Source organism: Fistularia commersonii, chromosome 21 (assembly GCF_037954325.1).
Source record: "Fistularia commersonii isolate RoL2024-O1a breed Wild chromosome 21, RoL_Fcom_v1.0, whole genome shotgun sequence".
Classification (NCBI taxonomy): Eukaryota; Metazoa; Chordata; class Actinopteri; order Syngnathiformes; family Fistulariidae; genus Fistularia; species Fistularia commersonii.
Window position 1 is genome coordinate 10,466,896 of NC_141304.1, and position 26,060 is coordinate 10,492,955.

At 40.8% G+C, this 26,060-nt stretch overlaps 1 protein-coding gene across 3 annotated transcripts in view; it reads left to right on the forward strand.

Moving 5' to 3' along the window:
• The window catches only part of plxnb1b (plexin b1b), a 94,935-nt gene that overhangs the window by 54,897 nt on the left and 13,978 nt on the right, over positions 1–26,060 (forward strand). For 2 of the 3 annotated variants that reach the window (XM_086167730.1, XM_086167731.1), the window contains 12 exons: positions 3,917–4,099; positions 12,371–12,499; positions 12,796–12,896; positions 14,040–14,172; positions 15,846–16,002; positions 18,448–18,556; positions 19,932–20,040; positions 20,490–21,413; positions 23,727–23,861; positions 24,004–24,126; positions 24,836–24,929; positions 25,054–25,220. In XM_086167730.1, coding sequence (XP_086023856.1) covers positions 3,917–4,099; positions 12,371–12,499; positions 12,796–12,896; positions 14,040–14,172; positions 15,846–16,002; positions 18,448–18,556; positions 19,932–20,040; positions 20,490–21,413; positions 23,727–23,861; positions 24,004–24,126; positions 24,836–24,929; positions 25,054–25,220 — 2,364 coding nt within the window. The remainder of the gene's footprint in view (positions 1–3,916; positions 4,100–12,370; positions 12,500–12,795; positions 12,897–14,039; positions 14,173–15,845; positions 16,003–18,447; positions 18,557–19,931; positions 20,041–20,489; positions 21,414–23,726; positions 23,862–24,003; positions 24,127–24,835; positions 24,930–25,053; positions 25,221–26,060) is intronic. The other variant, XM_086167732.1, reaches the window with a different exon arrangement.

The window sequence follows — 26,060 nt, forward strand, 5'->3', positions numbered from 1 at the left end:
TATTGCATAATATTTGTTTCAATGTGGCTGACTATCAGGACTCTTAAAAGAATGTTTGGTCATTCCCAGAATGTATTTTTTTTCACATTTTAAAAATGTCTTAGAACTACCAGCACACCCCATCCATAGAAATAAAATGTGTGGGGGGAAGGGGGCAATTTATAAATGTATTTTAGTTTTGTACTTATTGTTATCAGTATTCCACAATGGCCAGTATTGAAGGTCAGGAAATTGAAAATGTATTGGGACACGATATGATCTTTGGATTGAGGTCAGATGGCCCATCAGCTATGAAAGCTGTCCTGGCTCATCAAGTCACCATCATGCTGTGATAAGATGGAGGACGATTGTCTGGTTAAGTAAGGACTGCATTTCTATAGCCCGAGGGACACAATGTTGGATTCAGAGGTTGGTGTGAACCTGAAATTCCTCAATTGTTCCTCCTGGTCTCCTGGACTTATCATAGTGAAATTGAATGATGTCAGTGCGGTGTAAATCCTTAGCTAAGGCCCAGTTTTCAGATTTCTTTCACACTATAGGATATACTTAAAGTAACCGGATTGTCCGCCTTGATTTTCCACAACTGAACAGATGTTATGCTGCATATTTTGAGGAAAAGAGGGTTCTGACATAATGATTTCAAGATTGCTACAACCTCACTATTCCTGTTTTTGGACGTGGATTGTGATATATCAGTTATGCGTGGGGTAATTCTTTCTCTTACTGTTCCAATTTTGACTTGCAATCTAGCATCGACTGTAGTTTTGAGGTTTCTCTGACTGATCAAAACATATTTTTGTCTTAAGTCAAGAGGTTATTTTCTAATCATTGGGAAAATATTCATTAATTTGAATGAATCTGGTGTGTTAGTAACATTTGCTTCATTGATCAGAAGTTTGATTTATGCATTTAGAGATATCAAAAAATAATTTCAACAAAAACAAAGTTTGCTGCAGAACAGCAGTCTGGAAGACCAGATGTAAACAGCAACTCCACTTTTATTGGAGGCAGACAATAATAGAGTATCTCCATGTTTGATGGATTTTAAATAAAATTTCACGGTCATGATGATTACCTATTTTTATATCAGTACCCAAAGCCCTGTTTTCGCATTCAAATTAGCATGCATAAACAACATTTCAAAGGTAAAAGTGGTGTTAAAGCATATTTTTTACAAAGAGTTAAGGCAGAGTAGAACAGACTCTAAATAACCAAATGTACTTTCGAGAGGAGACTTTTTGTTGTTTTTTGCCTTCATACGAATCTGGTTCAGTGTATCTGAAGCTGTCCAGGGCCTGCCAGCAGAGTGACCTCTATATCAAAAGACGGCCAAATTGAATTTGATATTTTCCCAACAGACAAATGTAATCATGTGGAGGAGGGACTGAATTAGATTTGCCTTCTCATAATATGAAGTCTAGAAGTCTCAATTTAATGTGCTGTATGTGTATCTGGGCTGTACTGCATGAACATATTTCACTGTGGGCTAGTATTATCACTTCTTACTGTGTTGGAGATGGAGCCGCACTGACCCTTCAACCTATGCAGCCGAGTACCACAGATAAGCTTGAGGGAGTGGGCAGGCAGAGTAATTGAGTAGAATTGCTGGTCAGGGGAGATCAACCGATCGGAATTAGCCACACTTATTGGGTGCAGTGGTGGTGGTGGAGGTAATGTTTAACAAGCTCGGACAAGGACGGATAAGAAAGTAGTCTGCAGAGACCACCTCTGAAAGACTCTAAACACAAACACACTGAAATGGCAGTTTGTTATGTCAAGTGATGCCTCAAAGATTTCTTGTGTACTCGTGTTTCTCTAAAATGTGGCAGACAAATGTATTTGATATGTGCTGACATATGTAAGATCATCAAGTATCTGCTAGGTGCAGAGTGTCAAAGTAAATTTATAAGCCACGTTTGCCATACAAGTGTTCCATGTGATTATTTAAATATGATATAGTGTTTTCCTCAAATCAGTCACTGCTGCAGAAGGTGTTCTCTGGGCATCATATTCTGTGGATAATAATTCCAATCAGCCAAATGAACATGGATGCATTTGGAACCTGAATTTATTTTTGTTAGTCATTGTTGTGCCCATTGTTAGTAACATTCAACAGCTTTTCTGCATGTTGAGACCTAGGCTCATGTCACAAGGTCCTTGAATTGAAGCATTGATCAGACTCCTTCAGAGTGTCTTTTTGAGAAGGTCGGGAATGTAATTTCATTTTCATTTGTAGGATATCACTGAGCTCACAACCATTGTGGAGGAGGCCCCTTTAAAATCATGTCATTCATTCATTGTTTGGGAGGTGCTCTTCGTTACCATGTGACACACTTGAAAAAGAAAAGCATGAAATCAAACCCCTCAAGTCTCATGTTGCGTAAAAGTGTCTGCAGTGTTGCAGCCACTTCAAAAATATGTTTGCAAAAGGTGTTGTGTTGACATTTTCTTTAAATATACTGTTGGAAACATCACTATTAGTTTCAACTAAGATCAACAATGTGTCAATGTGTTTTTACTCAAACCCATAACCTCTGTTTTACTCTTGCTGTTTTTTTTTTTACCTTCAACTTGCTTGTTTTGGATTTTTTTTTTGACACTTCCCATTCTGATAATGTTCAAAAATTAGCCAAAAAGAAGAGGCAAAAAGGAGCGGGTGAAGAAGCATTAAATGAAGAATTTGAATTAGAATCAATTTCAGAAAGACTTCAAAAAGGACCAAGGAGCCATGGTCCTTCTGATTAAATTAAAAATAAATGGATAAAATAACACCTCAGCAGCAGATTCTGGTAGAATCTTCTGCTGCCTTGAACTGCTTGTCACTGATGCTCAAGTGTCAGGGCACAGCAAACAGAGACAGAAATAAAACTTGTTATAGGACCCCTCAGTGTGAACATTAGTACTTTGAGCTTAAAGACACAATGATTTCCATTTCTGATGTTCATGTGCTAATACGGTATAATAATTTTCCCATCAGCCAATGCCATTAATGACAGACCAACCTCTACAAATTAAGGCGGTGTTCTTGAAGTGGATGTCCGTCATAATTTTAGGTCATGATTTTGTAGCCCTGGGGTAATCTTAGCAGTTGGTCATTCCTGCCTATATCATCCAATGTCTGACTTGCTATTTTGTGCCGCCTCACTGAATCAACATTCACAGATGGCTATATTTTTTGGTTTGAATACTGCTCTTTTTTAATTGTTACGATTAAGTGTTTAGTATTGTTTGAATGAGGAAAATGTAGAACAGCGGGACTGATTTTAAATTGCATGTGTTTTCATTATAAAACTTTTAAAGTTTCTTACGTGGTGGCCAAAATCAGGAAAACTGTTAAAGTAAAGAGGCAGCCAAATATATGCACTTTATGGCCTCCACAGACATAGATCTCAGGTTCATTGCCTCTGTGTCCCTTTTTAAAGATGAACAGAGATGATATGGTGAGCTTGCTTTGTCTTTTTTGCAAAATAAGTTGTTCGGAATAAGAGACAACAGCCATCCACCATAGCAAAGGCTTTGGAAAACCAAAACGAGGGCACAAAAACATAATTTCTGCAATAGTTGCATCTCTGCAGCTGTGTGCTGATAATCACAACTTGTTCAATGCCCCCCACCCAACCATTAAATGGGACCAGGATTTCAAATCACGAAAATAACTTAGACAATAAAAAGCTTTATTATTTTCAAAATGATTGGAAAAAATGTTTAAGGCCATATAGATATTATATTTGGTTCCTAGGGGTTGAAGGTCACTAGGTGCCAACCCAATCACCCTGGAGGTTTACCTGTTCATCTAATTTTAAGGGCTTGGACAAATATGTAACGTTTACGTTTCATTTATTTATGATGTGTTCATTACGTTTTCAATTGAACCCTGGTGGTGATGCTCTGTTTCATTCATTGGCTTGCCTGACAGAACACTCTGGAGGCTTACCCCTGTGGCTCGGACCACACCCCCAGCCCGATGGCCAGCCGGATTGCAGTGGAAGCCGAAACCATATTGAACACCCCTTCAGTACGTCTTACTGCTGTCGCCGTCAGTGTGAGGGCTGGACACACCATTGCCTTCCTGGGAGACTCAAAGGGGAATCTGCATAAGGTAAGGTCATCCCCGATTTCATGGAGGGAGCATGGAAACTGTCTTGGTTAAAAAATCAAAACCCCTACATAGATAAGTTGCGGGATTTTCTCACCCAGTTGTAATACCTGTCAGCCCAGCAGAAGCCCAAACAGCCTCAGTACCTTAGTAGAAGCATGAGGGGAATTTGACAATCCAGTAATAATCTGAGCAGGCTGTCCTGCTGCTTCTGGACATGCTCCTATCTCGTTGAAAAAGGAAAAGAAAGATTCGAATAAGTTTCCCCATGATATTGACTTGTTTCATTCAAAGATGATAGCAGACAGAGCAAACAGTATCAACATATCTAGTGAACAATTCCCTCTGGTGCCAACTACTGACCCCCCAGAAGCTCGAATATGACACATTAAATTTTCTTTGAGTCAATATAGATAGTTAGTGTGGTCATAGGTACACAGATACTTGTGGGTGATTGCACAAATCAAGCTGTGCAGTTTCAGTACACCCATACTCATGCTTTTATTTTTTTTTACACAAAATTGTTTTTTCCAGCCTTTTTTTCCTGCCACAACAGTAAACAAAATGCTTCAAAATCAATGCATTAGAACTGGCTGGATTTTGCTGTCAGGTTTCACACTTCACAGCAGCCATCACAGTGGTACTCCATAAAGTGTATATTACATCAGTGGTTGGTACACCACCAGGTACGAAACACAATCAAAGATAGAGAAAAAAGTTTCAAAAATTCACTCGCTGTTTAGTAGACAGAATATTGTGTATATATATTTATTTGAGTAATGATTTTACTGTCACTACACAAAAAGTCTGTCCCATTTCCTTAAAGACTTACTTATTAAGAGATTCACCAGGCAGCACAGGGTTCATGGAAAAAAAAGGATAAAAAAAATTAACTCATTAAACTTTGTGAATTGCAATAAACGGTTCAAATTGATGTGGGAGTTTGAAGGACTAAACAGCCATGTCTTGTAATTCCACATCATGCACAGATCCGTTTTTAAATGTGTGTGTCAGCGAAACCCAAAACCGGTTGTCTTTGGGTTAATTAGTTGTAATATCCGTTTTGTGGCCAGGATTGCGGATGTAAATACGCTCCTGCGCATGACAAATGTCCCTGCTGTCAGTGGTCTAAGTCTCAGTTTGGGGGGGCTTGAATGCCAATCAGCAACACCAAGCAGATAGAAGTGTTTTGGATCATGTGAAACCTCTGTGAGATGAGGCTGTCAGTTGGAGTGGTAAAGGTGCTGTGGTGGAACTTCGGGGTCTTGTTTGGGGCATGTATGGCTGTGTCTTTGAGGGTTCAAACGTAGGTCATGCTGAGGCTTGCTCAGACAAGGAGCAGCAAGGGATTAAGGTGGTCACAGACCCCCAGGATACTTGTTGCAAGGGAAGGATGCCCCCTTCCTCCTCTCTGATCATGGTTCCCATGTTAGAGCTTATGAGAAATATTTTACTTGCACACATTTGCAAAGGGCTGACCTACACTTCCACTTACAGGCAGTGACTTTAAACGACCGACACATAACTAAACGGCAAGAACACAGTAACCTGTTTTAAATGTTAAGAGCTATGAAGTACAACAAAGCCAGTCATAGTCCTATTTTATTCATAGAGTGCCAATTCACAACACAGTTGTCGCATAACGCGTTTCATGTAAAGTACATCTAAACCTCACTCTTTGAAATGAGTAGCAGGGATCCAACATTCCCCCATGAGCAAGCACTTGGCTGCAGCAGCAAGGGAAAAACGTCCTTTTACCAGACAGAAGCCCCGAACAGCTCCATTCTCAATGTGGGCGGCCTTCTGTTTCGACTGGTTGGGGTTAAAAAAAAAAAAAAAAGGAAGAGAGCGTAAAATAAACAGAAGCATATAATAAGAGCAATAACAGGAGCTCATAATAAGAGCAATAACAGCTGGTGGGATCTCCACCACAGCCAGAGGCAAGCTGCTGCGGAGGCGCCAATGTCAGCTGGTAGCTCTATCATCCTCATCCAGACAAAGACTCAGCAGACATTAGATATCTGATATATATTTCTTAGTAGATCCTGGTCTCATGGTAATCAATTATCTTTTTTTTTTTTTTTTCTGTTATCAAGTTTTCTGTATGACAGTGTGCCAGTCACAGTGACTGATCATTGTTAGGTTTCTTATGACCAATATGGTCTGTTTTTTCCCCACAGTTTTTTTCTTTATTTTTATTTTCTTGCATATACAAATTCAAAGACACTAACTGGCAAAGAAATAAAATTACTTTCACACACAAAAGCAAGTTTTTAGGTATTTTTCTCAAGGATATGGCTTCTTTGTTAAAAAGCCCGAGATTTCACCACAACAGTCTCTTGAATCCCCATGACCACAGCAAACTACAGACCCTGTGGTGTGGAAACAAAAGCATAGAGGAAAGACTGTCTACTGAAGTCGAAGGCATCTCGTCTGCTGGAACCCACACGGATCTGTGCATGATGCTTGCATATTCACATATTATGGAGGTTTGATGGAGAAGGAGGTTATATACTAAGGTTTTTCAACATGCTTACAATTTTTTCTTCAAAAAATGAGGGAGAAAGAATTTTTAGTTCAAAATGGTCTGGACAAACAGGGAATATGGATTGTAGCCTGAATCAGCCCATGCATTAATCCAACCCTGACAAGGAGACGTGAGGAATTTTGTGGATAGAAGGTATGCAGAAGAGGATTAATTAACCATGTATTTGTCTGGAAACATGAAATAGATATTGGATGTATCTCATGTTAATTATGACTTACGTTAAATAGAGCATTTAAGCTTATTACTCATTTGTCCAACAACTAGTGAAGTTTTCTCAAGAAGTGCCATAACATTTGTTGCATGGCAACTACACTAATCTGCCAAGCTCCAATTTCACTCGACTCTGCAGATCCATCTGGCTGCACTTCACATTTGTTCCTATTTCCAGTGGTTCTCTGATTAATGGGCCAATTGCAACTAGTTATCTCAAGCAAAATGCATTTGTGACCAAGGAGACTGGGAATTTCTCATCCAGTGTCAGGACTTTCTGGAGGCATTTTTATTAACACAAATATAGCACTGCCTCTAACAACAGTTTAACCCCCAAACAGTTTTTATCGTTTTAAAATTGCATACAAGCCTGCACTCTGCTGTTTTTCTGTGCTATGTTTTTTTAAGACATTGTGAACCCCTTTGCAGGAAATTGTTTAATCCACTGCATTTAAACAAAACAACCAGCTGAGCAGCCACAGAGCAACTCCAAAATTGAACCATGAACTTTTGGCTCCAAGATGACTGATCTACCACTTGAACCACCTTAGGACTTTATTGTCATGATATATGATTACAACATATAAGAAACTTTGAGCAAACAGCGTTATATATCAATGTTTTTATTTATTGTGGCAAAAACAAAAACAAAACTTCTTTTAGTGCAGCTCAACAATAACCAATAAGGATTATGGAGCTAAAGCTCTGCTTGAAAATCTTCAAAACTACATGACCAGTTAAAAAACTCACCAGCTTTATGCTCACGCCTATACACCAGTTATACCAAATCGTTGTCGAGGATATGAATGAACTAGACCCATGTAGTATGGGGCTAAAGGCTGCATCTGATGGAGGTTCAGAGGAGCAGCATGGAGTTTACAGATCGCCAACTCGCTGCACATACAGGGCCCTTTGTGTCACTCTGTGGCTCGTGGTTGAGGCCCCCTGCACAAGCAGAAGCTGCACAATGACTGCCATTAACTTATTTTGACAGGGTTGCGTCACATGCAGCCTGCTGAACCTACAGCCGTTCATCAGGGTGACCAGCTAACAGAGCTCCATACTCTGCATGTGCACTGTCATCCCTGGCCCAACAGACACACACAGAGCCTCATTCACAGCGATCCGAAGCTGTGGGTCACAACAGCAGACGTGTCAGTGTCAGTGGCCTTAATGGACACATTGTCCATCACAGTCATCAGCGTTTCCATTAATACATTTTCGTAGCCCCGAATATGTGCGTTTCAACTAGGTGAAAAAGCAGAATTCTTTTCCTCCATTCAAAATCATTGGCAGAATCGCAATTTCTTTATTTATAAACTTCAAGTAATCGGACCACATAAGTGCTGGCCGCAGATTGTGTAATTTGTGCGTGCCTTTTTCACTGTTTAGGTTACTAATCTTTCTGCTAAATTATGTCAAATAAACTCCTCAAGCCAAGAAAAATGACTTGTGCTGTAGCTGAGGATCTCCGTCCAAAACCATATGTGTGAAATATCACAACTTTTTAACATTTTTGTCTGCAGTTTGTCAGTTTCTCGAAAACTAGACTGGTCCATCATCAGCTTTTACCTGTTCCCTCTGCCCTGAGGCAATCTTGTCAAGGTGAAAGGTGATACTAGTCCAGCACCACATTCAATAGTAATCTGTTAACAGATGTAATGAAGACGGGTGGAAATGACCTAGAGGACAATTTAAGCAGCTCCGTTTTGTGTTGAACAAATACGCGATACAATGTCTGGTCCTCATCTTTTTTTCCCCGTTAATTTACCAGCAATCACTTTCACATCTGACATTCTTGCTACATGGATGCTCCTGTAGTTCCTGTGAGAACAGACAGTGTTTTATTGACTTTTTCTGCGAATTGTGCTGATACAGTGCGACACAATGGCCGCCGTGCTTGTTATTATTACTCACTTCAGACTCTTGAGCTGATTAAATCTGCTTAGTTGTGAAGTCCCGCTCTCATAATAAACCCCAGTGTTTCCTGCCTGGTCCTCTTGCAAGCCTGCCTCCAGTATATCACTGTGTGGAATGTAAACTGATATCCTTAATTTGGCTTCATCTCCCAAATGTCTTGGGTTCCACAACTTCGCAGTCATGAAGGGAGTGATTCTGGACTTTATGTAGGGATACATTTAAATGCATGGTTTTATAGATTACAGAGACTAACTATTAGCTATTTATTTTGATAAGTCAGAAAATGCTTTCCCACAGGACTCAATGTATATTTTCTTTTTTAGCCCATCAGCGCAATGCAGACGAATGTTAATGAATGAGTCATCATCTTTTGTGCTGAATTTGAATCCCGTTTGAGGAACAAATAAAATGGTGTTTAATGGGCTGTAGACTATCGTCTGTTAGAAGAAGCAATTGTGAATTGGAGTGGCGCAGTCATGAGCCACCACTCTAGTGTGATGGAATTGAATGAAGTCACCCCAGAATCAGCCTGTGAGCAAAGCAGTCACATCCAAGCTTGTTGATTAACCAGAAATTGAAGATCATTCACCTCACATCAAGCACATTTGTTCTTGAGTTCATCCTGTTTTTCATATTTTCACTTGCAATGACACTCCAGATTGTCCTTTTTCTGGAACGTGTATCTCCATGCCACATACTCAACACAATGTCTTGTTTTGTCACCCCCAGCTCCATTTGTATAAAAAAAAAAAAACAAAAGGGTCTGAAAGTTCTACTTTGAAATCATGATGGTCTTAATCATAATCAAACTACTATTTTGTATTCTATCAATTGTCATTGTTTCTTTTTTTCTGAATAAGCTTGTGGGCTGGTTGCACAATGTAGAAACGTGTTTACCTATACCGTGAAATTCCTACTTTGTTGTGCATTTGTATATGTGCTGATAGGAAGAGTTTAAACATGATTATAAATATGATCATAGATATGAATATGAACTGTAAAAAAAGCTGGCATGCAGCTGCGGAATGAGCAAACACGTCTGCCATGGAGGGCACCCATTTGTTAGACCAAGAGTAAGTCAGTTTGCTCTTTTTTTTCCACTGTTCAAGAGTTTAATTCAGTCCCTAAGGTAAATCAGATTTGATCCACAGTTTCTGATCAGGATTCCTTTTTTTCATTTTTGTTCTTTTTATTTTTTTAGCATAGGATTCAAAGTTGTGGGATTTCTGTAATTTCTGTAATTATAAGGTATGCTTTTGCTGAATGTATGGGGTTCAACTGCATCCGGAAACCAGCCTCATTCAAGAAGGCTGGGTGTCTACATTCCTTTGGCCATATAGTTTAAAATCAGTTTTGTGGCTGTGGACAGGGTGGTGGAAGAGTGAACGTACGTATGTACGGCGTGCCACACAGCAAAACAACCCAAATTTCCTGTGCAAGTCCACACTGTACTCCATTCTTGTGCAGGATGAGATGGGCCCTCCTGGCAGATAAACATGGTGTGTCGGGGGAATAATCCAAGACCCAGGGGGTAGTGTGAGATCAGAACACTCATCCATCTAATCAAGTCTTGGCAAATGACCAGAGCCTATCTGTAGTTGTTTGTTTGTTTAGGTCGACTATATGCTATGTCAAAAAAAAACTGACCTTATGCAGCAACCATGCTGCGATGGTTAAAAACATTCAGTTACTTCATTTACTCTTTCCAACCACTTGGTCATATTTGTGCAAGTTTTTACTCTTGCCTCTTGACGGACTTGTTTTGGCGTGTGAGGTGAAGCCTCACAAATGAAAAGTTGGCTGAGTGGACACTTCTTCACGTTATTAAAACCTTAACAGTCCAGTCTTTGAAGAGCCCCTTGATCAAAGCATGTTGCACAGCATAGCTGACCTCAGACCCTGCATACCTGAAGGCAGGGATTAGCCTGACGCCTGAGCCAGATTCATCATCACACCCATCACTGTCTTTTGCTGCTTTTTGATAATTTTCTACACACATTATCATGCCTGGTAAAGGTTAACCTTATTGCACTTAGCCACTCTCTGCATCTAAAAGGTTTGTTCTCACATCCATCTGTCCTCTCGAAACAAATTCAAGCTCACAATTTCTCTATTGATCTAAATAGATCATGTCACTACCTTTTTATTTGATACCTGATCGCATTGACTACACTTCTAAACAGATCACAGGGCTTTTCGCATGACCTAGGATTTGACAGGTTGTTTGAACAAGTAAAGGAATAAATTGATAGGGAGCACTGTCTGAGTAATTGCTAATTTCCGTCGCTGTGCCTTCTACCCCAGTTCCCCTTTGGAATTTAACTTGACTGATAGTGAGGCGATCTTAAGTCTTTGCTTCAACTGTTGCATGTAGATATTATTAATGACATATGTAAACATATGTTATATTGTGTCTACCCATCATTATCTGTATGGTCACCATGCACGTCGCTAGGCTCAAAGTAAGAGTCACTCCCCTGTCCTAATTAATTGATTCCTTACTGTGTCTATTTCCTTTTTCATTTGTTTGGGGTCACATTGAATTGCTGCTCACATGATACTCTTTTTTTTCATCTGAGTGGCAAGTTAATATCAGAATATACTCCATGTTGTTATGTTTATGTTTCAATTGCCCAAAAATGTCTCAATGATATACAATGAGTGACTTGAAGCTTCTTCCATTGGAATTGAACTACCACGTCAATGTCAAATGGCTAGCTGGCAATGCCTCCTCACTGCGTCAGGGTTCGTCTTGATATTGTGTAAACTGATGCTTTCAGACTCCTGATCAATCATCAGTTTGCAGACATGTTGACATTTATGTGATACTTGTTGCTTCAGGGCTTCATTCGAAAGTAACCCTTTTTTGTGAAATTAAGCTTTTGAATATATAACTGTCATCGCTCAAGGTCTATCTTTTAGCTTTCCGAAAGCTGACAATCAGTCTCAGTAGCTACGTGTTTGTACTCTGGGATTATCAGTTCAAATTTGGATCTGACGTGACACTCGGGGGCTGTCCACCCAACATGATCCTGTAGCGTTGCAGACATACAGACACACTGTAAACAGCAGTAAGAATTAGCCTGGTTAGAGACAATTACAGTTCATTTCCACCTTGCCTCCAGCTCCATAACATCACACTGATCCTCTCTTTCAAGTCATTATGCCACTGTTTATTTTGTTTTTTGTGGTGTAATTAGCTGCCAACAACCTCGAAGGAGGTTTGTTTGAGAAAATTTTGTTGCCTTTGCCTGTGAAATAATGTCAGACGACTCATGAGTGTTTGTATTGCATCTTTACTTACTTGTAATTTCTGTCCATGGGCTAACATGCCTGGAGACACCATTCAACCTGACAGTCTGTAAAACATACAGATAAGGAGTTTATGCAAACACTCTAAATTGCCTTTTGGGTTATGTTTTCTGAAAAAAAAAAAAAAAAAAACTTTACTGTGATTGAATGAATGAATATTATTAGTTCAAAGTTTTTTTTCTTTTTATTCATCCTTCTGTTGTTGCTGTTGTTGTTTCACTTTTATTATGTTTACATTTGTTTTTGTAATCTTCATGGTTTCATTTGACTATGTATGTCCTCAGGTGTTCCTTGGGCCAAAAGGTGAGGTTGAGGAGTACTCAATCATCTCAATCCAGCAGAACACAGCGATCAGTCCAGACCTCATCATGGACCAGAAAGAGGAGCATCTTTTTATCATGACTCATAACATGGTAAAAACTTACATACAAAGCAGAGAGTATCTCTTGTAGCCTCCCTTTGTTCCTGCCCACACTGTTCCTCTGTCTATTCAATCTTTTAAACCCTTAAATCGCTCACTTCAGTTTCTGCCCCAGTTCTCTCCCTTCCACTGGGGGAGCCCAGAATCTGGATTATACTAATGACCATATTTTCATTTTGCATTGTTCAGCTACGGAAAGTGGGCCACCCATTCTTTCTCATCAGATATCTAGGGGCTTAGTATGGATGATTTGCACGGTTGCATATTAATGTTTTGTTGTGCTCCCAGCTCCAGAAAAGGCCGGTGGCTGAATGCCAGCAGAACACAGACTGTCACACCTGTGTGCTAGCCCATGACCCCTACTGTGGCTGGTGTGTCTTGGAGGGAAGGTGAGCCTCACACAGAAGAAACACTATTTTATTGTCAAACTGCTTTCATAACAAATGGATTGTCTGTCCATTGTTGTTGGTAATAGATCTTGTAGCTCTACTCTGAAGGTTCACCCAAAATTAAGATGTTTGAGTCTTTTGACACTTTAAATGGTTGAACCATAAACGTGGTGTGTAAACATAAACACTGCACCACTGTCCCAAAGTTAATGTCACAGATTTTGAGATGGTAATGCAACAAGTTTGGATGTTATCAAGTTTGCATAAAGCAAATAACATAAGCACTTGAGGCAAACTCTTGAGAACTCCACATAACCGTCACCTTGGTTGAGCCGCAAGGTATGTCACAGAGAAAGCTAGCAAGCCATAAGAATCAATCTGACAGCGAAACCCTTAAGCTGTTAAGTTCTATTTCAAAGAATGCCATGGGCAGCAAAAGCAGAACTGAGCTCCAGCAAAGGCAGTAATGTAGGTAACCTAATCCAATCATGTGGAGCCACCATTTAATTAGTGTTAAAACCAAACAATAAAAAAGTCAAGTTTTATCTAGTACTAGTTTTACAGTCAACATTTTCTTTTACTTTCTTTTTTGACAGTAATGGTAGGAATCTGCTTCATCATTCTCATCCCATCTGCATTCATTGCATTCTGGCTCCAAGTTGAATATATTTCTGCTTCGTCGTCCTCACGTCACATCCTTGGCTGAGGTTAATATTCATGTTCCGGCTGTCTTATTCACAAAACTTGTTAGTTTTCTGAGAGGTCTTTGCCAAGTTGTGCTCAAAACTGGTGGGATTGTGTTGGAGTTGGATGAAAGACATCTACACTTCATCACATCTGCTTCCTCCCTCTGCTTTGCCATAACACCTGGACTGTCATATGAATCCTTAACGTTGTCCCTCATCTCCTTATTTTGAATCAGTTTCTCTTTCATCATCTGTTCTTTGTATATTCCAGAACGTGTTCTACACATGCCTTCATATTTTGTGTCCAGCTGGAGTAGAAACCAGACATGCTATCACTTCAGGAAAGAGTTTATGTGCTGTTTTACAATCTGAATGTAATTTATAGATGTGCAGTATGTACTGAGAGGAGTCTTCACTGGTTAATTTGACAGTAAATGCTTCAATTTTTCCTGCACAGATGTGTTTTACAGTCAGAGTGTGCTCGTGGGAAGCAGCCTGGACAGTGGCTTTGGAGCTTCGACATGAAGCAGCAGTGTCTGGTCATCCAGGACCTCAACCCCTCTAATGTCAGCAGAGAAGAGAGCAAGACGGTGAGTTTGTGGCACACTCTCATGAACTCTACTCAAAGCCTGGGGACATTAGGAAAGTAGGTGGATTCAGTGAATATAGACAAAGATCATATCCAACATGTTTTTGGGAAAGCTTGAGAGGCAGGCGTAGTTGAGTGTATTATTGATAGAGCAGCTGACAAAGTCTTCCACTTTAGTTTACTCCATCACCTATGTTAGGTTGTGGAGAGGTTGTGTGATATATAGGGTCGAGGTGTGTGTTCATACCAGCGAAGCGGTATCTACAGTCTCATGTTGTCTTTTCATACCGGCCCAACAAAACACTCTCCCCAAGCCACCATGAGTCACCTTGCCATAAGCTATCCCAGACTCTCGTATCACACTGAGGTGGATATAAAATTTACCTTGGCAGGGATAGACGTGTTTTCTACATATGTGAGGTGAAGTAGAGTATCAGCCATCTATGAGAACGGTGGGCGAAGATAGCAGACACTATATACAAAACACATACTGTCAGAAAGGACATCTCACTTTTACTCAGAGGGTGTGTCTCTGATCAGATAAGTAGTGTTTTGTGGATTTATTACAGTAACAACATATCTTGCCTGTCTTCGTATTAACAAGGGTCTGTTGAGTGTATGTCATTTTCATGAATGTGTCCTTCCATGCACATTCCAGCTGCTAATCCATCATTATAAATTGAAATTAAATTAAAAATCTATGAGGGGGCTCTCATTCGATCACATTTGACACAGGCTAATCATAACACTGTATAAATGGAGTAAGCTATTGATTTTAATCTCTCAAACAGCAATGCATCGTAGGCTGTCAACCGCACAATCCCATAGCAGGAATGGGAATGATGTTGTTTGTGAGATGAAATTCGGCAGATACCAAGCGCTTGTGAAGTGACAAGGGACAATAAACCTGGAAGTGGAAAGTAGTGGTGGATGGATGGGCTTGGAATCAAGACAAGAGTGCAGACATAAAGGTGGAGTTTGAAAGAAGCGTGGAAATAAAACCTGCAGGAAGCCTGTAACAGTTGAAAAAGCAAAACAGTTCTCAAGTAATTTCCATATTAGCAGCATTAATTGAGAGAAACCCTCTAAAATCAAGTTGCATAAATAAGAAATAAAAATAAGAAAAATCAAATCTTGCTACAAAGCCAACAAGATGGAAAGTTTTTGTTCCATCAGCTTTTGTTATTGTAATGACAGCTTTGTAAAGAAGCTTAACTTTTGAGGAGGATGTTCTCTTAAATTCCTCATGTTCTACTGTGTGTGCTTCTTAAAGATGATGAACAATGTCATCTGGTTTACTGTCCTTTGTCTGACATTACTGAGACACTAACATTATCTGCTTTACGCCCAATGTTTAATGTATAAACTATGTCTACACAATGTGAGTTGGAAGTTGTCACAGCATCGCATCAGTGTCGGGTGTATCTGATTCAAAAGACATATCCTTTTGGGTTTGTATCGTCAAGTATGAACTAACAGGCTATAGCAAGTCTGTCTGCATGAGAAAAAAGATCTCAATGAACCATGGTTATTAGGGGTTTCTGTCGAGTGACCTATGGTACATTCCTGTTTAGGTAGATACCATTTGTCACTGCACAAAAAGGGTATAAAACCTGTTTCTACTCTAAAATTTCAAACCTGAAGTGGCAGTGACAGCAATGTTCTTCGCCCTAGGTGTCACTATCAGTCCCTGGGCTTCCACTGTTAGAGAAAGGCGAGTCCTACTCCTGCTTCTTCCAGGACAGCTACAGCCCTGCCGTACTCACCAAAACTTGGGTCACCTGCCACTCTCCGCACACCAGCCAAGTCCCAATGGTGCCTCAAGGACAGGGTGAGACCCAGTTCATTTTGTTTTAGGACATACCATCCATGGAATAATGGTGGTTATCTGCTCAGGTTACCCCTAATATGTCAATTTTAAGTCTGCTAATGTCTTTATCTGTCACTGGGTCAGTCTTCTCTGTTAGTAGAAATGTTTTCCACTTTATTGACTCCACAATTATTATTTGATACAAATTCTGTTAGTATCTGCTTGTTATAGAGAGATTTAAAACAGAAACTATCTTTCTTATTAAGAAATATAATTTTGTAGTCTCAGCCCCGATTTTAAAATTCTGAAGAACAAATCAAAGGTCATTTAGAAGGTCAGTACCTTTCCCCACTCAGGCTCATCAATCAGTAATGTCTCTCTATAGAACCAGACAAGCTTTTGAAGGACCGTTTAAGAGTCTCCATTTTTCAGTGAGTGTTTAAGGTGCCTTCCTTTTCTTTGGCTTCACACTCACACACACAAACACACACACACCCACACACACACACACACACACACACACACACACCCCTCAACAACGTGACAGAAAAATACAAAGAAAATAGAAGGAGAAAAAAATGTAATCTCCACGAACACTCAGCCTCTTCCACTTAGCTTTTGCTGTGGAACTGTATATAAAGCACTGGACCCAGGCTGACCTTGTCCATTTGATTTAAACCAGCTCCGACTGCTGGGACTAATCTGTATTTCAAAGCGCACAGCTCCCGTCAGTCTGTTGGGTTTTCTTCCATTGCTGATTGTTTAGCTGAGAGGCAGCGTGTTGGCCAGGCAATGTCACTGGAAATAATAAAAGGAGATTATAGGGGCTTGTAGTTAAAAATGAAGCCTCTTCAGAGGCCATATGCTCCCAGAATATTGACGTGGTTTGTGTGTTTCAGTGTTACACATCCACACTGGCTCCTATGGCTGTTTTCCTGAAATTAGCTTTTTCTGTTTTTTGATCTCTCTGGATTGATGGCTCAGAGAAAATCAGTCTTGGGAGTGGGGGTTCCTGAGATATGGACATGCGGATTGTATTTAAGGATGGGCCATGGGCTTACCTTTACCCAGTTCTCAGGCAAAGGCTTTCTTGGTTAAACCACCTTACATCGTGTTGTGTGTTAGATGTCAGAGGTATCTGTCCGCATGGCCACAGACCACCCACTCAGACTAATTTGCGGAGTACTTAGATGGGAAGGTGTTAAGACGACGTTGATGTCTTGCTCTCAGTTATTCTGTTTTGGTGTTTTAAAGCACGTCTCACAATTTCATCTTAGCTTTTCAGCTATGTGGTGGTCTTGTTTGTTAACCAAAGATGACTGGTCGACCCGCCTCATCATGAAAACCTACCAAAAAAAACAATGTCTACCACAAGCACCGTGTCTACCTAATGAAGTCATTTAGCTGCATTCTACAATGTTCTGGACACCCAAGTTGAATCTAAATAAGCTGCTGAGCTTGGTTTGAGTATAGAGAGATATATGGTTTTCAGGTCTTCCTAACATAAGACAGCTGACCCATCATCAGCGATTATATCAAGTTGTGAAAATAAACATTGTCGTAGTTTTCCAATTGTCTGGTTAGGCAAGGGGAAAAAAACAGTATTTCTGTTGCTATGTATTGCCGCTTTTACCACAGACATTCCAGGAGCAAAGGTATGAAAGCACCAGTGAAAGATATATTACCCAGGGCTTTTTATATAAAGAGATTAACTAAAGTATTATTCTCTGAAGCTGGATTTATGAAACGAAAATGTAATGCGCTAGTTGCATTATTCATGATGTATGCGTTTCATAAAATTGTTGTTAAACGGTTACAATGATGAAATATTAGACAGAAAAAAATACTATGACATTATGCTGTAAAACAATACAAAGATGAAGTTGAAAATGAAGTTGCAAAGACAACCTCACTTGACATGAGCTATAGAAAAAAAAAAATGAGAGATAGAAGTCCAGAATTTTATGCATAAAATATAAACAACTGAACCGGTTGATTTATACAACACCAGATACACTTCATGAGACTCTCAACTGTTTGTGTAAAAATGACATAAGACAAAGGCCTTTGACTTGGAGGCGTTTGGTATTGCGACGTTTCTTTAAAGACACTTGAGCAACGCTACAGAATCCGCCACCACCTGGAAGATGGAGATCTTCAGACACAAGACAAAGACCATACAGAAACATCAATGTTGTCTTCTTACCCAGTGCCATAATGTACTGAATCCTCATCCCAGAATATACAGCCATAAAGGCCCGAGCCTGCTGGCTTTCTGTCTTCTCTCTGTGGGCTAGGGATGGAGGGACGTAACTTGTATTAGCCTCTTTGTTTTGGCTCCTGGTCCCTCAGTGGAACATCCACACTCAGGTCAAACAGACAATAACACCCCAATCTCTCCCCTGGGCTGGGTCATAACCTCACTCTGCTCACCGATGCTGTTATTTTTGCCTGCCTTCTCCTCAGATTTCGTCACTGTCACCTTGTCCCTCCGTTTCGGCAACGTCACTGTCACGGCAAGGGATTTCACCTTCTATGACTGCGCCGCTGTGAAGCAACTGTCTGGCAGCATGCTGTGAGTAATGGCTGATCATTTATCATCATGAATACACATTTTTTTGCCCCACACAAATTAATCATGGAGGAATAAATGGAGGTCTGAGTATCCTGAATGATCTGATTTAGAAACTGAAAAGGAGAGAAAATAAAATTGTGAAAATGGAACTTTTGGTTTGACAAATGAATAGGAGAATAAACATTTTGTTTGTTGCCTCAGCAGCAGAGCCTTGATTTTTTTTGTCTTCTTTGCAGACTTTAAAATCAGTCTAGCACTAATTGCTCGCGTATATAACCGTGTCATTCGACGAGCCGCAGCTGTAACGTCAGTGTGTCAGGCTCGGTGCAGGTTCTCATTAGGAAATGTATCTGAGCCCAGTGTAATAATTGCGCCAATCTGGTGCTCGACTCCAGACCCTGGCCCATCACTCTCTCCAGAGCCATCTGTGTCCTAATCAATGGCCACGAAGTTGCCTCATTTGTAACCTGCACAATCCCATACGGACTCCAGTTGTAGTACAATGAATCCGGTCAAGAGCCAGAACCTCAAGATAAAACTACACATATATTTAATCCCTAGATGTTGAACTGCCCAAGAATTCACTTCCACATTCCTTGACCTAATTTCTATTTTCCTCAGAATATTTTAAAGTCCCAACAATTCATCTGAAAAGACATGTATGAATGTATGTATTCTCCGGGGAAATCCCGCGAGATACAATGGCAGGCTCACATCTTGTCAGAGCATTCATATACGACTTTGCACTGTCTGCAACATCTGTACAAAATTTGAATGGGCTCTCAAACGCTAAACCTTGAGGGTTGACGGTTCGCTGGCAGTCCTTCAAGCACTGACTGCCATGAAACGTTTCATTTGTGAGCCTTCTCGCTGCAGCAGGCTTTCCTTTTGTGTGGTCTTTCTCCATTCTGGAGAAGTGGCCAGTGAATGTTGTCAAACACATCCTCATAATCATATGGGTGGAGAGAAACTGTTGTATAATATAGAAATTGTATAACATATAAACCGGATTATCGCAATGACTTGAGAATGAACTTAAATTGGAAATAGGGGCTGCTGTTAAATGTAAATTAGTATGTTGTGTTACTATGAGGTTTAATCCCAGTGGCTTCTGAACAAGTGGTCTCAATATCAGATTAGTGTGTGTCTGCCCCATGCATCACCATACACACCTCACCCCCACCATTGCTTTGTAAGGTAACTGTGGTTTAATTCAATTAGACAGCTCAGTCCTCTTGTCATTTAGAGCAGTTGGACCAACGTGCATGTCTCGTGCATGTCATCCCACCTCATATTATCAATCCCTGATGGTATGACACACAAACACTCACACATTAAGTCATTAATTTGAACATTGCATTCTGTCTGTTTGCAGCTGCCGTGGGTGTGTATTGAGCAGATGGGGTTGTAACTGGTGTGTTCGTCAGCACTCCTGTACCCACAAGCCCACCTGTGAGAAGGGGGTGATCATCTATAATCAGCATGTAAGTCACAGCATGGTGTTGGATGTTGCATCTGCATTGGCTGCGAGCAGACCATTCTCTAGAGAGAACTATTGGTTTAAATGTGTGAAGGAGTGAAGGTTTCAATTTCGGTCCTTGTACTTTGGAGAACACTGGTATGGAGAGTTGTGGGGTTTCAACTGTCAGAACATACCGAATATCTATGTGTTCTGGTGGTCACAACTCTATTGCTAGATTTAACTTGCTGAAGTGGTCAGAATGGGTCGGGGCCATTTTGCACAAGGCTTTTGCGTGCGTGCATTCATGTCATATGAGACATTAACACTACCACTGAAAGTTTTATGTTCTGTGTGTTCATTTAAGCTCCATTGGTTTTTGTTTTGGTTCTTTTTCATTATTAGTTTTTTTTTTTACATCTTCCTTGCCTCTCCCTTCCCCCACCCCTGCCCACCCACCCTCCCTATACGCAGTTTAAACTTCCCACCTCAGCGCCTTCCACAACCAAAACTCTTACTTCAACTTCTACCCCAACAACCACCGCACCCACCACTACAACTGCAACAACCATCACAATAACCACCATCGTGACGACTGTCACCACGACTAAAGCTGTGCCATCCACCACTCTGGAGCCGACCCTTCCTCCTGCACCCACGACTCTGCCAACCACAACTACCACACCTGTGCCGACCGCACCTACTACTCTGCCTCCACAGCCTGCCAGCAAACCAGATCCCACCACATCTCACCCCCCAGAAGTCACCCTCTTGGTGGAAATGCCACATCAAGAAGAGGAGGTTTCCATGGTGACTCGAAGCAACTTTGCGGGAGCTGATGTCACAGCCAGCATGTCGGTGGCTGCGGAGGTGGTGTCTATTACCACCACAGACAGTCTGAGTGAGGAGCTGAACTCTGTAATGCCTCTGGTGATCCCTCCCCCTGATCAAGAGACCTACACCCTGGAGGTGATCACAGAGTCTCTCCCAAGCGACTCACAGGAAGCCGAGGGAACGCTGAGCCTGGCAGAACCTCCCACCCCCACTTCATCTGGATTCCCTTTGCCCACGGCATTCCCAATGGGAGAACCATCCAACTCTGAGCCCACCGTTCTCCCTGACCTGACACTGCCACCCACTGGTCTGCCCCCACAAGAAAGTCAAACCAAAGTAGGGGTTGGCGAGCCCGATCCCAAAGTACCCCCTTTGCCGAAAGAAGAAGAGAACGTCCAGGTTCGGGGAGCCATCCTCGCCGAAAACGAAACTTCTACTTTTTCAGCTGCGACCGTGCTTTCGGGTGATGGCGAGGTCGACCACCAAGCAGCATCTTACCCCCACCTCCTGGATACGGAGTCAGAATTGGATTACCAATACGATCCAGCTGACGCCTTCCTTCCGGTGAGTTCCGGCCTCATTCCCTCCTTCTTCCTTCCCTTTCCTGCCTCTTCTAGTTCCTTGGCCTCACCAGCCTCCCAGAGCTCCCTGCTCCTGAATGAACTCAAAACTTCTACCTTTGGATTAAGCAGTTTCCTGATCTATCCTTGTTTCCCTGCTTTTCCCTTTGTTTTCCATCTGAAACCTTGCTTTTTGTCTTTTTGCTTTTGTTTCATGAGACTGGTTCCAAACTTCAGTTTGAACTGAAGCAGGGCTCTTGCGTGTGAGGGGGATTAGCTCTCATGTTGATATTTTGAAGTTCAGGGTTAATAAAAAGTAAATAAAGAAGAAACCAAATGTGGTTTAAAATTCAATTACTTTTGTCCTATGATTTGAGAATTAATGGCAAACAGCTAACAGCCAAGACCTTTGATGGGCTAACATTCATTGTTGAACAAAGAAAATTACCTTTAATGTATTGCTAATTTTTTAGCAATGACCTAACACTAGATGTCACGCTTGAGTTTTTCACGATTTACGCCAAAACACATAATGGCAGAATTAATTGAATTATGTTAGAGCATCTCTTTATCAAAATAATTTGTTGGTAAAAACAGATTTTGAACACAAGTAGCATAATACAAAAGGCCATTACTAACTGCCAACATAATAGTTGAAAAGTTTTTAATTCCACAAAAAAAAAAGAAAAATACTGAAATAATGGAGAGCCAGTCATAGAAACTGGTTGGTCGACAGAAGAAAATCCCTGGCTTTTACCTATTTTCTCTTGACTGCAACTTATCCTTGGTATAAACCCAGTCATAGTTTCAGCACCCTGAATATAATTCATATCATTTTTATTATTCAATTATTGAGGTATCAAGTTGATAAAAACGCAAAGGACGCAACCCAATCAAATGGGCCTCAATAAGGTCCACTTAAATAAGTGTTGACTACAGTACAAAAAGCATTTCTCAAAAAACTTTGTTTTCTCATTTGGAGCAGTTGTGTTTGTGCAGTCTCAGTTTCCCCCCGACACATTATGACACGGTTATATTTTACATCATTGTCATCCTCAACAAATCATTAAGTGACCCGGCAAAATGCCCCACATCCTCTAACAGCTTTTTCCTTTGATTTTCCAAACATCTATAAATATATAACGAAAATAAATGGCATGCATGATTGATATTTCCGCTCAGTGTTGCGACTAGTTTCACGCGACAGGATCCTGTTGTTTGGTAGTTTCAGCTCGTCTGAGTTATGAATGATATTAATTCATCTCTTGTTTTTAAGATATGTCCTATCTGGTCTTTTAAGCGCTAAACATCAGTTTGATCTTTAACTGTAGGCGTATGAATTATGGTTTCACCAGACAACTGAGATGCACCTCGCGGCATAGTATTCAGGCTATAAAGAGATGCAGAGAAAGGGGTATTCACTCATGTCCAGAAACCGATTTTTCAGAAAAAAAAAAAAAAATCAAAAAAATCTGGCAGGATGTGAACACAGTGGCTGCATTTAGAAGTGGGACAAAAAACAGGCATGAATTGAAAAGACATTATTTATACCACTTTTTGCAGAGGCGAGTGCTAGAAGAGATCTGTGAGAGTGAGTGATAACTGGTCACGTCAGGGCTGTCAGGGAGTTAAGCAAGATGGTGGCAGCTGACACGCAGTGTTTGATAGCTTGTGTCTCTTCCCATTAGCGGTTTGTGATGAAACTCACTGAAACTCCAGCGAGTGACTGTGTTGGCTGTGTTCAGAACTTGCTGATGGTACGATAATGGCAGAATTTTCGTCTTGGCTGAACTTTTCCTTTCAAGGCTGCACTTTTCTTCTTTGCATGTAAGGCAATGTTTTCTCTCTGTGTTTTGATTGTCAGTGGGCATTCAGTTCATTTGATTGAATCCCTGCTGAGATCCCAGTTTCGTTAGAATACAGGCATGACATGTTTGAACCTGCCCATCGACAGGACAGTTTTGTTCCTCAGGCAATAAGCAAACAATATGATTCACCAGCATCCTCTCCCACACTGTCGTGTGTTTGAAATTTTCAGCCTATTGTAAAAAACTGTCGCATCAGTATTTGGACCAAACCATTCATACACACAGTTTCCTTACAGCCAACTTGGACACCAAAACGTGAATTCCAAATAAAAAAAAATTGAACATGAATCAAAACTGTGTGTGTGTGTGTGTGTGTGTGTGTGTGTGTGTGTGTGTGTGTGTGTGTGTGTGTGTGTGTGTGTGTGTGTGTGTGTGTGTGTGTGTGTGTGTGTGTGTGTGTGTGTGTGTGTGTGTGTGTGTGTGTGTGTGTGTGTGTGTGTGTTGAACAGGGTGATGAGGGCTCTTACGTGAGCTGGGGCTCTTCAGCTTGCCCATGTGTTGAAAAGGTCCAGGGTTCATCTCTGCTCCCTGTTAGAGTCGAGAGGAAGATCACACTTCAGGCCCGGAACCTGCACCTCTATCAGGTACAAAACACACACAGTGACTGCAGCAGCACACAAGACTTTTTGATTACTATTACTTTCACTCATTTCAGCTAGGGTTTACTTTTAGATTTCTGTTTGACATCTGAATGTGAACTTGAATGGTTGACTTTTCTGTGTGCAGGATACCGAGCTGGACTACGAGTGTGTGTTGATAATTGAGGGTCAGACAGTGGTTGTGGACGCCTACGTGGAGACTGATGATATGAATCCATCCAACTTCGACATCACCTGTCAGCTGCACCAGGTCTCTTCTCTCCGCTCAGTTCTTCACTTACAGAGTCTTGTGTCACAGGCGATCAGTTCATATAAGTTAGTCTGCTCCATGTAACTGGTGCCAACATTCTTTCTAATTATTGCAAAAAGAAGGGTTTCAAAGTATATTATCAGAATCATAGCATCATTGACTATAATATTGACACTACCCTCCCATTTTTTTGCTGCCTTAAGATCTATAAGAACAAAATTAAAAAAGCTCTCCTTTCAAGTCAGTGAATCTATCCTGTTGCTCGCTTCATTATCATATAGCTGTCGACAAGATGTTTGAACTAATGAAAATAATCATTCGTTGCGCACATGATGGTTTACATTTTTAACTACAATACAGTGTGTTCAACAGGTGAAAGCAAAACCATTATTTTAATCACATTTAATGGTACTGGTAATAACAATTGTTGTCATACTGTGACAATATACTTAGAAAATCTTTCTGTTCCAAAGCTAGTTTTAATTACTTTAAACATTTGTCAACAAAATTATCTAAACTTCTCTGGTCAGTGGGTGTTCATGACAACACATATTGATCCTCAGCAGTTTTATTCCTGATTGCACCATACTCATTTTAGGACCCAGACATGTCTTGCAAATAAATTTATCAATAAAAGTATTTGATTTAATGCCTAAATAATGTTACCGCTAAGCTATAAATCCTCAACAAAAGCTTTTTGTCTCTCCAGTACACGTACTCCGCTCCAGTGGATGAGTATAATGCCATGGTGTATGTAAAGAGGAGGAACACCTTTCATGTGGACAGTTCCCCCGATCTCTACGGTGATTTTCTTTTCCTCCCTTTTTCGTCTCCTGACCTTCGATGAAAATCTTTTGTGGCTGCATTAACAAGCGTATGGGTCTAAAACCTGTTGTGTGACGCTGCTGTGTCTGTCCCGTGCCCCAGTGACGTTGTACAACTGCTCCGTGGGTCGCTCCGACTGCAGTCGTTGCCACACCGCTGACCATAAGTACGGCTGCGTGTGGTGCGGTGGCCCCCAGGCCAGTTGCACTTACTCCGGCTCCTGCAGTGAACCTGTGCAGCAGACGTGCCCGGCCCCCGTCATCCACTCTGTAAGTGCCTACCCTCTGCCCTTCCACTCCTGTCTTCAGCGCTAGCCACACCAAGATAGACCTCTAAGACAACATGGAGGTCTTGTGTCAGGAGTTGTTCTGCTGCTGTAGTTGCTTGTCTTTTCTCAGCAGATAATAATTCCTGCTTCATAAATATTTTATCTGCCTCTGTATGCAATGTTTGTCCATGGCCACTTTCCTGCTCAGGCACACTGCTGGTGGGCTGTTCAAACTGTAGGAGTTGAGTTGCCATCCAATTGTGTCATAAAGATAAACCATATTTTCAAGAAAAGCAGTCTGTTGATGCCTTGCCATCCTCTGATGATGATGATGTCGCTGTCAAGAAATTAGTTTTACATCCTTCTGCAGGCACAGCTTCATTTCCTCATTCCGCCCAACCAGATCATAGCTCATTAGAAAAGATATAAATCAACAAATCTTTACTTCCGGAACCTAATCCAGGCTCTAAAAATCTGATTTTAGCTTGCTTGTAGCTGAAAGACTAATCTAAAGTTATCGCTTTAATTCTGGGCTGTCCTCGGACAATAGTTTGGCCAGTCCTTTCTGACTGGATGTTCTTTTTTGAATATTTTCAAGTGTGAGTTCAGTGGTGTTTCCTTTAACGCTTAAAATGTGTTTGTTATTTCTAATTTATTTTACTTTTAATTCTTTTTTTTGCCATTTCAGTGATTGGAACTGTTATGAATATTAGTGCTGTAGCGACCTTTAATTCTGCAAATTAATTCTAATTTGAGAGGCTTCCTGAGTCACATCCCCCCAAAAGTGACCCCACCTGAGTATAAATGATTTGAAAATCGGAATGACCTCTTGATGTGCTCA